This window comes from Gopherus flavomarginatus, chromosome 4, assembly GCF_025201925.1.
Source record: "Gopherus flavomarginatus isolate rGopFla2 chromosome 4, rGopFla2.mat.asm, whole genome shotgun sequence".
NCBI lineage: Eukaryota > Metazoa > Chordata > Testudines > Testudinidae > Gopherus > Gopherus flavomarginatus.
In genome coordinates, this window is record NC_066620.1 from 133,365,615 (window position 1) to 133,382,874 (window position 17,260).

Sequence of the window (17,260 nt, forward strand, 5' to 3'; positions counted from 1 at the left end):
GGACGCTGTGCTGTCTACCAGACTATGTCATCAGCCACAACAGACAGTGCCTGCCACTGCCCACAATTCAATTATGCACATTCTATCCTGGAATGAAGATTCAGCTGCTTGCAATTGTATGTTTGGAGCAGCCCAGTCTCCAATGTGGATTAGAGCATATACAACCGATTGGGAGATGAGTAGTGATCTATCATTCAGATGGGGAGGGGATCCTGAAGCCTGCTAATACTAATACATACTGATGATTGAGAATCACCGATAGAAATTATCCTTGCTGATTCTAGTAGAACAATGGATTTTCCTACTTTATTTCCATCTACCACAAAATACTTGATTTTTAAAAATAATTTAAATTTTATTTACCAGTTTTGTAAAGGTGAAATCAAAGTAACTGTAAAATTTTCAGGGTCTGACCTGCATGGTTGCATAAGGGGAGAAAGGGAGGGACACAAGTAGTCTCTCCTCTCTGCAGGGGTTGGGTCCAGTTGCAGTCTTAGGCTAAGATGTGAAGTTGTTATTCAATGTATAGTGGGATAAACTTTGGAGAGTGATTTCTGTAATGCAGCAACTTTACATTCACAATTATGGACTAACCCGTAATTGCTTTTCAGGGTCCCGTTTCGCTATTTGTAGAAGTCTGGGAACCACTGTCTCTCTCCCTTGGCCCCAACTCTCTCAAAAATGTCCCTCATTATGAGAGATATCACCCATTTTACTTCCAAATTTACTGATGTTCCGCACAGATTTGGTGCCCCTACCCCCACTTTTATTACAGCACATCTTTACATTAGAAATACAGAAAAAGTTACTTATGGCTAAGGAATCAAATTACACAGCATATCAAGTTTCCTGCCTGAATAATCTGTGTGTGCCCTTCACTTATGGTGGGCCTTACCAGGCTAAGGAAGATGCTTGGTTATGATCTGTCTGGGAAGATATTTAATTACACCACGTCCTGTGAAATACAGCAAAGTTCTGGTTTACCTGTCCACACTACTGTCATCTTCTAGGAGAGCTGTAATGAATATTGGTGGGGGCTGGTCTGCTTTCTCCTTGTGAGATGCTATTTCAAAGTGCATTGGCCTCAAGTATAAATGGAACTCATCAAAACCCATCTCCCCTGCAAATGCCTTGTACATCCTGAAACAAAAATAGGAGTATTTGGTACAGTTGCTTCATTTAAAAAAAAGAAAAAAGTTTAGTACTGCTGTACATACCTACCTAGAAATCCAATATCTATTAGATGCATTTTTATTGTGTGTGTGAGATGAGGTTTACAGGTCCTACACTAAACCAGAGCAAGGCCAGGGAGGAGGTTCTGTTCCAGGTGATGGAACAGTTTAAAAAGGGCACTGGCAGCCTAATGAGATGGGGGAAGGAATTACAGGTTACACCCGGAGCTGTAGGCAGAATGAATGCAGCCTTAGTCAGGCCTCTCCAGGAGCAATGATCCATACTCCCCACCTTCTCTTTGGGGCCAAGAACCCTCAAGAGACTCTGAAGAAAAGGATATTGTCCCCCAGCAAATGAAGCAGATACTAGGATGACTGAGTATCAGAGGGGTAGCCATGTTAGTCTATTTGTTGCTTTTTACAGATCCAGACTAACAGATGTATTGGAGCATAAGCTTTTGTGGGTGAATGCCCACTTCTTAAGACACATGTGTCTGAAGAAATGGGCATTCACCCACGAAAGCTTATGCTATGATACATCTGTTAGTCTATTTGGTGCCACAGGTCTCTTTGTTGCTTTTTAGGATGACTAAGACCATGCCCCAAAACAGAGGAGACACAGCCCAACAGGGCTAACTTTGGGTGGACCAATGAATGGTCGGGACACTGCAAGCCCCTTTAAGGCTTTGGGTCGGGACCCTCTCCCCTGCTCACCCTCCCCTCTGTCATGACAGAATCTTAAGCGAGGGGGAAGATGGGACACACAAGAAAGACTGAGTGCCGCTACATACAGCCTGGCAGGGCTCCCTCCAGGACGGGTAAACCGAAAAGAACTGTGACGCCACTGCCTGACCAGTAGGCCAGTGGTTATCGGATTGACCTACTACAGTATGATACTTACCCTAAAATTTTAATGTTACTTAGCTTCTGGCATGTTTTCATTGACACCAGAACAATTACTGCTCATTGTGCTGTTGGTATTCATTATTTGTTTAGCACTGACCATGTGATTGACATATTACAGTACACAAAAATAAAGTAAGGACGAAATTTAATGTTTCTGAGGGACCTGTGAAGAGATTCAAAGAAGGGTTGAAAAAGTCAGCCTGACATGTAAAGAAGGTAATTTTGTCAACCATGTTTTGGATAAACTGGAGAATAGTGCTTGGGAGGAAGTATGGGTGAGAGAGAGGAAATTACAGTAGTGAAGACAGGAGATGATCAGATCCTGAACAAGCATTTTTACCATTAAAACGGAAAATCTGTGGAAGACGTGTTGTAGAAATCCTTATTTCAGCACAGTTAAACATAGTAGGGGAAGAAGAGGAAGATGATCCCACAGGACCATTAAAATGTTGGATGTTTGGACACACATCGACAGAGTAATAAGATAACAAAACTTCCTTTTGTCATAACAATAGGTCTCTGAGGAAGACAAGTATTATGCCTACTTTATAAATAGGTAAGCCAAGTCACAGAGAAGCTTTTAAGGGTATGTTCTACACTAGACACCTTACAGTGGCACAGCTAGTGTAGCGTAGACATAACCTTAGTGAATAAGTGGCAAAGACACAAATAGGACCCAGAAGTCCTAATTCCCAGTCCTCTAAAGTGTAGCTAACACTCCCTGGCTCTGGAAATAAAAAAAAATGATATAAAAGAAGGAAGAAAAAAGGGGAGGCCGAAAAGGGTGTCACATACAAAAGAACAACGTCACCTTTGGGAACTTTAAAAAGCACCATACACATCAATTAACACTATGTAGGATGTATCAGAGGGGTAGCCATGTTAGTCTGGATTTGTAAAAGCAGCAAAGAGTCCTGTGGCACCTTACAGACTAACAGACTTTTTGTAGCATGAGCTTTTGTGGGTGAATACCCACTTCATCGGATGCATGTAGTGGAAATTTCCAGAGGCAGGTATAAACATGCAGGCAAGAATCAGTCTAGAGATAATGAGGTTAGTTCAATCAGGGAGGATGAGGCCTTCTTCTAGCAGTTGAGGTGTGAACACCAAGGGTGGAGAAACTGCTTTTGTAGTTGGCTAGCCATTCACAGTCTTTGTTTAATCCTGAGCTGATGGTGTCAAATTTGCAAATGAACTGAAGCTCAGCAGTTTCTCTTTGGAGTCTGGTCCTGAAGTTTTTTTGCTGCAGGATGGCTACCTTTAAATCTGCTATTGTGTGTCCAGGGAGATTGAAGTGTTCTCCTACAGGTTTTTGTATCTTGCCATTCCTAATATCTGACTTGTGTCCATTTATCCTTTTACGTAGTGACTGTCCAGTTTGGCCGATGTACATAGCAGAGGGGCATTGCTGGCATATGATTGCGTGTATTACATTGGTGGACGTGAAGGTAAATGAACCGGTGATGGTGTGGCTGATCTGGTTAGGTTCTGTGATGGAGTCGCTGGTGTAGATATGTGGGCAGAGTTAGCATTGAGGTTTGTTGCATGGATTGGATCCTGAGTTAGGTAGAGTTACTATGGCGTGGTGTGTGGCTGCTGGTGAGAATATGCTTAAGGTTGGCGGGTTGTCTGTGGGCGAGGACTGGCCTGCCTCCTAAGGCCTGTGAAAGCAAAGGATCGTTGTCCAGGATCGGTCGCAGATCACTGATGATGCGTTGGAGAGGTTTTAGCTGAGGACTGTAGGTGATGGCCAGTGGAGTTCTGTTGGTTTCTTTCTTGGGCTTGTCTTGCAGCAGGAGGCTTCTAGATAAATGTCTGGCTCTGTTGATTTGTTTCCTTATTTCCTCGTGTGGGTATCATAGTTTTGAGAATGCTTGGTGAAGATTTTATAGGTGTTGGTCTCTGTCTGAGGGGTTAGAGCAAATGCAGTTGTATCTCAGCACTTGGCTGTAGATGATGGATCGTGTGGTGTGTCCAGGATGGAAGCTGGAGGCATGAAGGTCAGCACAGCGGTCGGTGGGTTTTCGGTATAGGGTGGTGTTAACATGATTATCACTTATTTGTACCGTGGTGTTTAGGAAGTGGACCTCCCGTGTAGATTGGTCCAGGCTGAGGTTGATGGTGGGGTGGAAGCTGTTGAAATCGTGGTGGAATTCCTCCAGATTCTCCTTCCCATGGGTCCAGATGATGAAGATGTCATCAATGTAGCGTAGGTAGAGACGGGGCACGAGTGGACGAGAGCTGAGGAAGCACTGTTCCAAGTCAGCCATAAAAATGTTGGCATATTGTGGGGCCATGCGGGTGCCCATAGCGGTGCCACGGATCTGGAGGTATATATTGTCATCATATTTGAAATAATTGTGCGTGAGGATAAAGTCATAGAGCTCAGCAACCAGTTGTGCTGTGGCATCATCAGGGATACTGTTCCTGACAGCTTGTATTCCATCTGTGTGTGGGATGTTTGTGTACAGAGCCTCCACATCCATGGTGGCTATGATGGTGTTTTCTGGAAGATCACCAATGCATTGTAGTTTTCTCAGGAAATCCATTGGGTCACGGAGATAGCTGGGAGTGCTGGTGGCATAGGGTCTAAGTAGAGAATCCACATATCTGGACAGTCCTTCAGTGATAGTGCCAATTCCAGAGATGATGGGGTGTCCAGGATTTCCAGGTTTGTGGATCTTGGATAGTAGATAGAATGACGCCGGTCGGGGCTCTAAGGGTATGTTGATTTGTTCCTGTGTTAGTGTAGGAAGTTTCCTGAGTAGATGTTGCAGTTTTAGTGTATTCCTCAGTGGGATCTGAGGGAAGTGGCCTGTAGAATTTGGAGTTGGAGAGTTGTCTGGCAGCCTCCTTTTGGTAGTCAGACCTGTTCATGATGACAACAGCACGTCCTTTATCAGCCTCTTTGATTATAATGTCAGGGTTGTTTCTGAGGCTGTGGATGGCACTGCGTTCTGCATGACTTAGGCTATAAGGGAAGCGATGTTGTTTTTCCACAATTTCTGCCTGTGCACGTCAGTGGAAGCATTCTATGTATAGGTCCAGACCGTCATTTCGATCCTCAGAAGGAATCCATGTGATGTTCTTCTTCTTGTCCTGTTGGTGGGAGGGTATCTGTGTATCAGTGTGCTGTTCAGTGTTATCTTGAAAGTATTATTTGAGTCGGAGATGGGAAAAGTAGGCTTCTAGATCACTGCAGAACTGTATCATGTTCGTGGGGGTGGTGGGGCAAAAAGAGTCCCCAAGATAAGACAGACTCTTCTGCCGGGTTCAGCATGTAGCTGGATAAATTGACGATATTGCTGGGTGAGTCTCCAACACATCATCGGGGATCTACAACCCATCCTGCACAATGATCCCTCGCTTTCACAGGCCTTAGGAGGCAGGCCAGTCCTCACCCACAGACAACCTGCCAACCTTAAGCATATTCTCACCAGCAACCTCGCACTGCACCATAGTAATTCTAACTCAGGAACCAATCCATGCAACAAACCTCAATGCCATCTCTGCCCACATATCTACACCAGCGACATCATCACAGGACCTAACCAGATCAGCCACAACATCACCGGTTCATTCACCTGCACGTCCACCAATGTAATATATGCCATCACAGGACTGCTGACACACCACTGGTGGAGGAGGAGATGGCTTAGAGTGGACACTGGCAGCTGGTTATTTCTGCCAGCGGGCAGTGCTCCACCCCCGCTGCGAACCCTCCTGCTGTGGTAATAGGTAACCGTTATGCTCTTCTTGATACAGGAGAGAAGGAAACACCCCCTACAGTAAAGGAGGAGAAGACTCGTACCCCTAAGGCTGGGAGGTCTGCTGCCACCACTGAAAATAGGAAACGTAGGGTAGTGGTGGTCGGAGACTCTCTGCTGAGGGGGATGGAGGCGCCCATCTGTCGCCCTGACATTTCATCTCGGGAGGTATGCTGCCTGCTGGGGGCCCGTATCCGAAATGTTACAGAGGCATTGTCGAGGATTATCCGGCCTTCTGATTACTACCCCATGCTACTCATCCATGTGGGCACAAATGATACTGCGAAGTGTGACGCTGAGCAGATCAAGAGTGACTACAGGGCTCTGGGAGTATGGGTGAAGGAGTTTGGAGCGCAGGTGGTATTCTCTTCGATTCTTCCTGTCAAAGGTAGGGGCCCGGGGAGAGACAGATGCATCATGGAGGTGAATGCCTGGCTGCAAAGATGGTGTCGCCAGGAGGGCTTTGGCTTCCTCGACCATGGGATGCTATTTGAGGAAGGACTGCTAGGCAGAGATGAAGTTCACCTTTCGAGGAGAGGAAAGACCCTATCTGCACACAGACTGGCTAACCTAGTGAGGAGGGCTTTAAACTAGGTTCGATGGGGACAGGTGAGCAAAGCCCACAGGTAAGTGGGGAACATGAAGACCTGGGAGATGGGTCAGAAACAAGAGGGAGCGTAGACTATAATGGCAGAGAGAAAGGAGGGTCAGGGCAAAACTGGGAGGCAAGATCAAACCAGTATCTTAGATGCCTATATACAAATGTGAGAAGTAGGGGTAATAAGCAGGAAGCCCTGGAAGTGCTAATAAATAAACACAACTATGACATTGTTGGCATCACTGAAACTTGGTGGGATAATACACATGATTGGAATGTTGGTGTGGATGGGTATAGTTTGCTCAGGAAGGATAGACAGGGGAAAAAGGGAGGAGGTGTTGCCTTATATATTAAAAATGTACACACTTGGACTGAGGTGGAGATGGACATAGGAGACGGAAGTGTTGAGAGTCTCTGGGTTAGGATAAAAGGGGTAAAAAACAAGGGTGATGTCGTGCTAGGAGTCTACTACAGGCCACCTAACCAGGTGGAAGAGGTGTATGAGGCTTTTTTTAAACAACTAACAAAATCATCCAAAGCCCAAGATTTGGTGCTGATGGGGGACTTCAACTATCCGGATATATGTTGGGAAAATAACACCGCGGGGCATAGACTATCCAATAAGTTCCTGGACTGCACTGCAGACAACTTTTTATTTCAGAAGGTTGAAAAAGCTACTAGGGGGTAAGCTGTTCTAGACTTGATTTTAACAAATAGGGAGGAACTCGTTGAGAATTTGAAAGTAGAAGGAAGCTTGGGTGAAAGTGATCATGAAATCATAGAGTTTGCAATTCTAAGGAATGGTAGAAGGGAGTACAGCAAAATAGAGACCATGGATTTCAGGAAGGCGGATTTTGGTAAGCTCAGAGAGCTGATAGGTAAGGTCCCATGGGAATCAAGACTGAGGGGAAAAACAACTGAGGAGAGTTGGCAGTTTTTCAAAGGGACACTATTAAGGGCCCAAAAGCAAGCTATTCCGATGGGTAGGAAAGATAGAAAATGTGGCAAAAGACCACCTTGGCTTAACCACGAGATCTTGCATGACCTACAAAATAAAAATGAGTCATATAAAAAATGGAAACTAGGTCAGATTACAAAGGATGAATATAGGCAAATAACATAGGAATGCAGAGGCAAGATTAGAAAGGCAAAGGCATAAAATGAGCTCAAACTAGCTATGGGAATAAAGGGAAACAAGAAGACTTTTTATCAATACATTAGAAGCAAGAGGAAGACCAAGGACAGGGTAGGCCCACTGCTCAGTGAGGAGGGAGAAACAGTAACAGGAAATTTGGAAATGGCAGAGATGCTTAATGACTTCTTTGTTTCGGTCTTCACTGAGAAGTCTGAAGGAATGTCTAACATAGTGAATGCTTATGGGAAGGGGGTAGGTTTAGAAGATAAAATAAAAAAAGAGCAAGTTAAAAATCACTTAGAAAAGTTAGATGCCTGCAAGTCACCAGGGCCTGATGAAATGCATCCTAGAATACTCAAGGAGTTAATAGAGGAGGTATCTGAGCCTCTAGCTATTATCTTTGGAAAGTCATGGGAGACGGGAGAGATTCCAGAAGACTGGAAAAGGGCAAATATAGTGCCCATCTATAAAAAGGGAAATAAAAACAACCCAGGAAACTACAGACCAGTTAGTTTAACTTCTGTGCCAGAGAAGATAATGGAGCAAGTAATTAAAGAAATCATCTGCAAACACTTGGAAGGTGGTAAGGTGATAGGGAATAGCCAGCATGGATTTGTAAAGAACAAATCATGTCAAACCAATCTGACAGCTTTCTTTGATAGGATAAGGAGTCTTGTGGATAAGGGAGAAGCGGTGGATGTGGTATACCTAGACTTTAGTAAGGCATTTGGTACGGTCTTGCATGATATCCTTATCGATAAACTAGGCAAATACAATTTAGATGGGGCTACTTATAAGGTGGGTGCATAACTGGCTGGATAACCATACTCAGAGAGTAGTTATTAATGGCTCCCAATCCTGCTGGAAAGGTATAACAAGTGGGATTCCGCAGGGGTCTGTTTTGGGACTGGCTCTGTTCAATATCTTCATCAATGACTTAGATGTTGGCATAGAAAGTACGCTTATTAAGTTTGCAGATGATACCAAACTGGGAGGGATTGCAACTGCTTTGGAGGATGGGGTCAAAATTCAAAATCATCTGGACAAATTGGAGAAATGGTCTGAGGTAAACTAGATGAAGTTCAATAAAGACAAATGCAAAGTGCTCCACTTAGGAAGGAACAATCAGTTTCACACATACAGAATGGGAAGAGACTGTCTAGGAAGGAGTATGGCAGAAAGAGATCTAGGGGTCATAGTGGACCACAAGCTAAATATGAGTCAACAGTGTGATACTGTTGCAAAACAAGCAAACGTGATTCTGGGATGCATTAACAGGTATGTTGTAAACAAAACACGAGAAGTCATTCTTCCGCTCTACTCTGCGCTGGTTAGGCCTCAACTGGGAGTATTGTGTCCAGTTCGGGGCACCGCATTTCAAGAAAGATGTGGAGAAATTGGAGAGGGTCCAGAGAAGAGCAACAAGAATGATTAAAGGTCTTGAGAACATGACCTATGAAAGAAGGCTGAAAGAATTGGGTTTAATTAGTTTGGAAAAGAGAAGACAGAGGGGACATGATAGCAGTTTTCAGGTATCTAAAAGGGTGTCATCAGGAGGAGGGAGAAAACTTGTTCACCTTAGCCTCTAATGATAGAACAAGAAGCAATGGGCTTAAACTGCAGCAAGGGAGATTTAGGTTGGACATTAGGAAAAGGTTCCTAACTGTCAGGGTGGTTAAACACTGGAATAAATTGCTTAGGGAGGTTGTGGAATCTCCATCTCTGGAGATATTTAAGAGTAGGTTAGATAAATGTCTATCAGGGATGGTCTAGACAGTATTTGGTCCTGCCATGAGGGCAGGGGACTGGACTCGATGACCTCTCGAGGTCCATTCCAGTCCTAGAGTCTATAAATCTATGAATATGCCAGCAATGCCCCTCTGCTATGTACATCGGCCAAACTGGACAGTCACTATGTAAAAGGATATATGGACACAAGTTAGATATTAGGAATGGCAATATACAAAAACCTGTAGGAGAACACTTCAATCTCCCTGGACACACAATAGCAGATTTAAAGGTAGCCATCCTGCAGCAAAAAAACTTCAGGACCAGACTTCAAAGAGAAACTGCTGAGCTTCAGTTCATTTGCAAATTTGACACCATCAGCTCAGGATTAAACAAAGACTGTGAATGGCTTGCCAACTACAAAACCAGTTTCTCCTCCCTTGGAGTTCACACCTCAACTGCTAGAAGAGGGCCTCATCCTTCCTGATTGAACTACCCTTGTTATCTCTAGACTGATTCTTGCCTGCATATTTATACCTGCCTCTGGAAATTTCCACCATATGCGTCTGATGAAGTGGGTATTCACCCATGAAAGCTTATGCTCCAACACGTCTGTTAGTCTATAAAGTGCCACAGAACTCTTTGACACTTCTTGTGGAATGAGTTGCTCCTTAGTTCACCATGTAATCAAGTGAGCAAACCATGCAATGATATATTTACTTGTCTGTGTGTGTGTTACAAGGGAACACAGTAACAAAGAAGGAAAGATACACCAAGAAAACAAAAAAAGGGAGGGGGGACAGAAATGGGCAAGGCAAAGTTTAATATGGCAATAAAGTAGAAGAAGAGAAACAAAACTGAGACTGAATCCATCCTGCCTCCACATTCCCCTTCAATTACATGTCTTATAATTAGATTGTCTTGACATACTTGGTATATGTGGACATTACTAAGGAACAAAGCAAAAACACAAGACAATGAGCTGTGTGGAATAGAATAGATAGCATATGTATTTTTAGATATAAATCAGTTTTCACCATATGAGAGGAAGACAAGTAATGGGTGATAGTTCTGGCAGGTCCTGAAAAGTTTCATTAAAGCCCTGGTACACACTAGAGAATCAACAAATTTAGTTTCAGTCACTTCATCTTATTCTGTAAAGCTAAAAAACAGGTAACTTGCCCTTTTTTGACTTTTCAATCCAAACCCCAGAGTCTTTCACAGCAGATAGCTTAATGAACTGTGATCCTCATCACAACAAAGCAAGTTACAAAATTAGCCCCTTAAAATATCACGTTGAATAAACTACTTCTGTTTATATTGATGTTCAATCTACCAGACAGCATAATTTATCTGAAACAAATTATATGTTTAAATTGATTTACATATGCACCTTGATCCCTTATTTTCCCTTCAGAGCTTTATATAAAGCCTCCCTCTATTACTGAAGTAAGGACAATTCACTACTGGTATTTTAAGGATTTATATACTTGCCATCTCACAGACTGTTTGGGTTTTGTGTTGTTTTTTTTTTTAAACTGAGAAAATTCCAGATTTCAGATTAGGGTTCTTCAGAAAATTTTCTGTCAAAAAACCTTTTTAGAGGTGGGGGGGAAGGTTTTTACATAAAACAAAGTGTTTTGTGCAAAGCATCTGCTTTATACATTTTTATTTTTAGCCACTGACAACAAACATTTTTGTTTTTTTGACAAAAAGTCAAAATTTTCCACAGGGGAAAAAAATCCCCACCTTTTACGGCTAGTTCTATTTCCGATCAGCGTGGTCAAAACAGGACTATATTCACCTGCTGTTTGTTGAAGTAACCTGTGTGGATCTCTTTGGCATGTTGTCATTTTATTTTTAGAAGAGATACATGGCCTTAAAACCACTGCCACAGAAGAGGCCACATCTATCTCCACTTGGTTAATGATCAATGTAATTCCCCTTGGTTACCCATCTCCAGTAAGGTAGAAAGACTCTCATTTTCACTAGTTGAACAGCCTAGTCCTGCTACCTTTTAAGTGGGAGTTTGGCCACTGATTTCAAAGGCAGCAGTATCTAACTGCAAAAATTTCATGTGTCTTTTATCAACCTTAAGTTGTACCTCAGTTTATTAAAAACATGGAACATTTGTAAATGCTACGTAGGCAACTCTTCCATGTATCAGGAGGAGAACAACAGGTGGCATCACATGTGCTCTGTACTAACCTAGCCAACTGTGCACTCTCCAAGGCTGTCTCTATCAATCGATGGCGGAGTGTGATGAGTTCCAGGAGTCTGGAGAAGATTTCCAGAATAAAGGCTTGTTTTATTCCGTCTTGCTTCTTTTCTTCATCTGTTCCTGACTCTAGTGCTAATATAGCAATATCCCGCACAAGGAGTGGGTCTTCCAGTAGCGTATCTGCAAATAACTGCAAGAAAAAGAAGGGAAGGGAGATTATTATTAATCACATTTGTTATGGGAATGCCTAAGGGTCAACACCAAGAATGGGGCCTCATTGCTCTAGACACTACATAAAAGCAGAGTAGATGGTCCCTGCCTTGAAGAGCTTACAAAACATACAAGACAGCCCCTTGGTGGGAGAAGGGATATAACGAACATACAGTACCAGAGTGAACAATGGGATGGTGGCAAACAGGATGTTAGTGCTATGACTTTTTTGTTGGTGGTTTGGTGTGTGGAGGGGAGTGGATTTACATAGGAGGGGATAATCTAAATGGAAAGAAGGGAAGGGTGAGGAGGGTAAGACTTATTCTGAGATAACTATAGTGACCTAAAGAGAGTTCTCGCTCGTTTACCACCTCTATGAGATCAGAACCAGGCCATCTGAATTTAATCCTCTTCCCACTGAAATCAGTTGGGAGTTTTGCCATTTACTCCAAAGGTAGCAAGACTGAGCCCTTAAGGAAGATAAGTAGTTTAAACCCAAAATACAGGCTTTGTTCAAAGGATTGTACAAAACCTGGCCCCATTAATAGAAATGTCTTTGTCATCATTACTATTAAAATGTCAATATAAAAGAGGTGTTTTGATGTAAACATCTCCTTCTAGAGTTGGAAACTCAAAAATCAAGAATACCGTGCTAATGCATGAGGGATACAATGCAAAAGTGACTATAAGCAAACATTATAATTGGACAACGTCACTTAATTGTGCAAGATGAATGTAATGTAAAAATATAATCAAAGAGCATAAACGAAGAAAAGTAAACTAGATTTTTAAAAATCTAGTTAAGTTAATAAAGGTTACAATTATGCATATGTGCACACAAACCCCTCCCCATGTTAAAAGAACATTACAATTGCAAAATCAAGTACTTCAACATTAGGAAATGCAAGAATCACAGTTGACCATGGAGTCTTCATTCAACCCCCCGGTTGTGTGAAATATGATACAGTCTTTAATTATATGATCACAGACTATTTCCCCCTTCCCCACCCCCTCCACAGAATTCCTGCCTCACTCAGTGCACAGGATGGACAGTGCTCACTTAATGAACAACTATTCAATATTTTTGTTTTATCCTCATTGTTCAATGTGTGGCCGCATGACTTTAAAACAAACAAACAAAAACAAAGCACACAATTCAGACCCTACACTGAAAAAGTAATTATTAATTTCCTCACAGGCTTTTGTATGGCACTCATCATTATAGGCATCACAAACACTAATGAATTTCTTTTCACAATGCCCCTGTGAGCTGATGGGATGGTATTATCCCTGTTTTACAGATGGGGAACTGAGGCACAAGGATTAAGATCTAATGGATCCACTAATTGTGGGTGCCCAATTTGAGATACCTAGGACCTGATTTGTCAGAGTTTGTAATATTATATAATACTTTATACGTTCAAAGCATAACCCCAAGGACTTCACGTGCAGCTGAGAGTACTCAACACTTCTGTAAATCAGAGCCCAGGGTTTCAAGCCAGGCAGCCAGAAACTGAGGACACAATAAGGAAAAGTGTGGTTTATGTGACTTGCCAAGCATCACATACAGGGCCGGCCTTAGGATTTATGGTGCCCTAGGCGAGATTATTAAACTGGTGCCCCTGTGCCTGATTTGCTCTTAGCAACACAAACATAAGCTTATAGTATTGGAAAACTTGCCACATTCACATTATTAAAACCAGTTTAACTTAATTAAGCACACTGTAATGCTGATGGACTAGCACTAAAGAAGCAGCACTACAGAAAAAATTCTGATATGACAGAACGATGCAAATAATATATTTTTTTTAATTTATCAAAATTTTATTGGAAATTTATATGAAGAGGTTTTGAAACAAAGATTTGTTTTGAATTAAAAGCAATCTTTCTGGCTTTTTTGGCTGCAAAATCAGTAATAATGTCATCGTATGACAAAGACAAAGTCGTGTCTTGTTCGATGGCAAGAATAGCAAGACCAGTCAAGTGTTCCTGACTCATTGTAGAGCGGAGATAGTTTTTAATGAGCTTTAGTTTTGAGAAACTCCGTTCTCCTGATGCTACTGTTACAGGAATTGTCAGTAGAATACGAGTGGCAATGTACACATTAGGATATATGTCAACAAGTTTGTGGCTATGAACAAACTGTACAATGTCCATCACTGATTTTGCATGTGGCAACTTTGATGACAGTGTACTCAATTCTTCGTACAGTTCAAGTCCATTTAAATCAAAACTATCACTGTGCTTCAGGAGGCTCTCTAGATTCTTGCACTTTGTCATTAGTTGCTCTTGTTTTCCTATTTTGTTGAATTTAGTTATGTCATACAAAAATCCAAACTGTTCATGGTGTACTTGCAAGGTATTAAACCTTTCATCAACAGCAGATACTGCTTTATCCATCAAAACATTAAAAAATTCAACCTCAAATTTCTTTTCTGGATCGTCTATGGGCATGATCTACTGTACAGATTCTTCACAAAGAAGTGTCCCTGGCCTTTTTAACTCATATTAACTATGTATTTACTTTATGAAAGTTGGAGAAAACATTGTGAAAACGTAAAACATTGGCTGCCCAACTTCTGGGCTGGCAAAAGTTATACTGACTCACAGGGAAAAAAAAAAGCAGGTGAATCTTAGTACAACATATGGTCACTCTATACCAGGAGTCGGCAACCTTTCAGAAGTGGTGTGCCAAGTTCACTGTAATTTAAGGTCTCTCGTGCCAGTAATACGTTTTAATGTTTGTAGAAGGTTTCTCTCTATGTCTATATTATATAAATAAACTATTGTTATTATCTGAGGTCTTGGCCACTGGTCCTGCTCAGGCCACTGCCAGCTGAGTAAATGAAACCCCAAACCGGCAGCGGGCTGGTGGCTGGAACCCTAGACAAGGATCCCAGGCCCTGCTCAGCCCGCTGCTGGTCTGGGGTTCTGACCACCAACTCCTGCCAGCCAGGATCCCGGCCGCCAACCTCCCCCCCCCCCTCAGCCCGCTATCAGCCTGGGATTCTGCTCACCCAGGCTGGCAGGAGGCAGAGTGGGGCTGGCGGCTGAGCTCCTGACTGGTAAGGGGCCGGCAGCCGGAACCCCGGAGTAGCAGTAGGCTGAGTGCTGCTGGCACCCCAGACTGGCAGCAGACTGAGCCACTCAACCCCCCACCGGCCCTGCTCAGCCCGCCACCAGTCCACTCAGCCCACTGCCGGCTGAGTGAATGGAACCCCAGGCTGACAGCAGGTTGAGTGGTTCAGCTGGCCTGCTCAGCCCACTGCCAGCCTGGGGTTCCTTGGGGGTCCCCAGGCCAGCAGCAGGTGCTGAGTGGGGCCGATGGCTGGTATTCCAGCTGGCAATAGGGCAGCAGCCGGAACCCCAGAGCAGTGATGGGCTGAGCTGCTCAGCCTGCTGCTGCATACCATCAAAAATCAGCTCACCTGCCACCTTTGACACGTGTGCCGTAGGTTGCCGAACCCTGCTTTATACACTAGTAAGGAGATGAGCATATTACAGTTGTTGGAGGGCTCTTATCAGGAGTAACAGGCTATAGGAAAGTCAGTCAACATTTTTTGTTTCTCTGATGAAAACTGACCCACTCCCTGCCTCAAACCAAACCTGTCACTAATAATTGTCAACAACTTAATTTTCTGTTTTTGGCCAAGATATTGATTTTTTTTAAAAAAAAAATATTGAAATTGGATTCAGGATTGTTAGCAAGAATTTTTGGCAAACAAAGTTTTAAATGACAATCTAAATGGCAACACAGTACTGCTTTCATGCTTGGCTCACCCCCCAGCCTGCTGGTCCAACAGCTGCAGTAGAGGAGGAGATAGGTGGAAAACTGCAGGACCCCAAAATCCACCTCTTGGGGTGCAGAGTGGCAACAGCAGCAGCAAACCCTCAGGTCCAATCACACGCCAATGGGCACCACCGCCAGCCCAACAGACCATGGTGAAGTTAGCACAGCATCTGATCTCAGGGACGGGCACCCATGGAGCCACAGCAGCTCATCCTGCCCTGTGCAGCTCCCCCCGAATGAGATGGATCGCTGGCAGCTGCCAGCCCGGGGGAGAGGCGCTCCCCAGCTAGGGTGGCCAGATCCAGATGTCCTGATTTTATAGGGCCAGTCCCGATATTTGGGGCTTTGTCTTATATAGGCACCAATTACCCCCACCTAGAGTGACCAGACAGAAAGTGTGTAAAATCAGGACAGGGATGGGTGCGGGTGGGGGGGTAAAAGGAGCCTATATAAGAAAAAGACCCTAAAATTGGGACTGTCCCTATAAAATAGGGATATCTGATCACTGTACCCCAATCCCCTATCCTGATTTTTCACACATCTGGCTAACCCCAGCCAAGCCCTGTGTGACATTCCAATTCTGGCTGCCTGCTGAGGAAGAGAGTTACTTTCACTTTCATTCCTCAGCAGGCAGGCAGCCAGCCTCCCCTCCCCCCCAGCACCTCACCCAACCCAGCCCTGATGGAGGGGAGAGAGGAGAGAGAGAGGGGTGCTCCTGGGGAGGAGGGAGAAAGGAGGGGGTGCTCCGTGGGGCGGGGGGAGAAGAATGGATGTTATGGGAGACAACAAAGGATACTGGTTCCAGAGCCACAGAGCCTGCCTCACCTCACCTCAGCCGGGGGAAAAGAGTCACACTCACAGGTGAGCTCCTTTCCCAACCCCTACCCTCTCCCCTTCCCAGAGACCCCAGCAGCCAATCCCATTCCTCAGACTGTGCTGCATTCGGCTCTCTCTAGGACCCAGCAGCCCTGCTTCTACACTGTCTGGGCTGCCTGCAGAGTGGTGCCCCCAGGCAGAATGAGGCCCTACACGGCTGCCTATTCTGCCTATGCCTAAGGAAGGCCCTGATCACATAGGAACTCTTTGCCACAGGCAGGGTTAGAATCTAATCCTCCAGGTCAGCATTCAACTGCCTTAAACACAAGACTCTTCTTTCTCTTCCTGCAATCCCCGGCTGCATTCACAACGCATCTTACAACTTTTTCAACAAAAGAAAGAGGGGTCCTACAGACAACAGCTTCCTTTACTACACAACCCTCATTCATCCCTACAGCATGTCTGTTCTGTGAACTGAATGAGACAGGGGCTCTGTGGGGGGAAAAAAAAAAGTGTGTGATCATGTAATTTAATATTGTATCAAAATGTACAGGCACAAGGGGGACAAATGAAGGTTGTACAAGCAACCTTCATTCTGGCATTTCCTAACTTTTGAGCACTAGACTTTGCAACTTTAATAATGTTCTTTTAATGTAGTTTGTGTGTAATTTCCTATGTGTTTTAAGAAGCAAAACTGAAAAAACAAACTCCATCATGTGACATGATATTGACACCCACAGGTTCATCAGCAGGACTAGAACCTTTAGATCCACCACACAGACCTCTGCAACTTGTTCTGGAGGCCTCTATGCAGTCTAAAATGCAAAAACCAAGTGTCTGAGAAATTTTATTTGAATATGTGTGATCCATCGAATAACTGATAGCCGCCATAGCTTGTCATCCTGTATGTGGACTAG

The 17,260-nt window shown here is 43.8% G+C and overlaps 1 protein-coding gene across 1 annotated transcript in view; it reads right to left on the reverse strand.

Moving 5' to 3' along the window:
* The window catches only part of LOC127049987 (uncharacterized), a 145,422-nt gene that overhangs the window by 75,703 nt on the left and 52,459 nt on the right, over positions 1 to 17,260 (reverse strand). Inside the window, exons 19-20 of the mRNA XM_050951447.1 lie at positions 11,515 to 11,717; positions 985 to 1,140 (exon numbers count right to left, since the gene is read on the reverse strand). Coding sequence (XP_050807404.1) covers positions 985 to 1,140; positions 11,515 to 11,717 — 359 coding nt within the window. The remainder of the gene's footprint in view (positions 1 to 984; positions 1,141 to 11,514; positions 11,718 to 17,260) is intronic.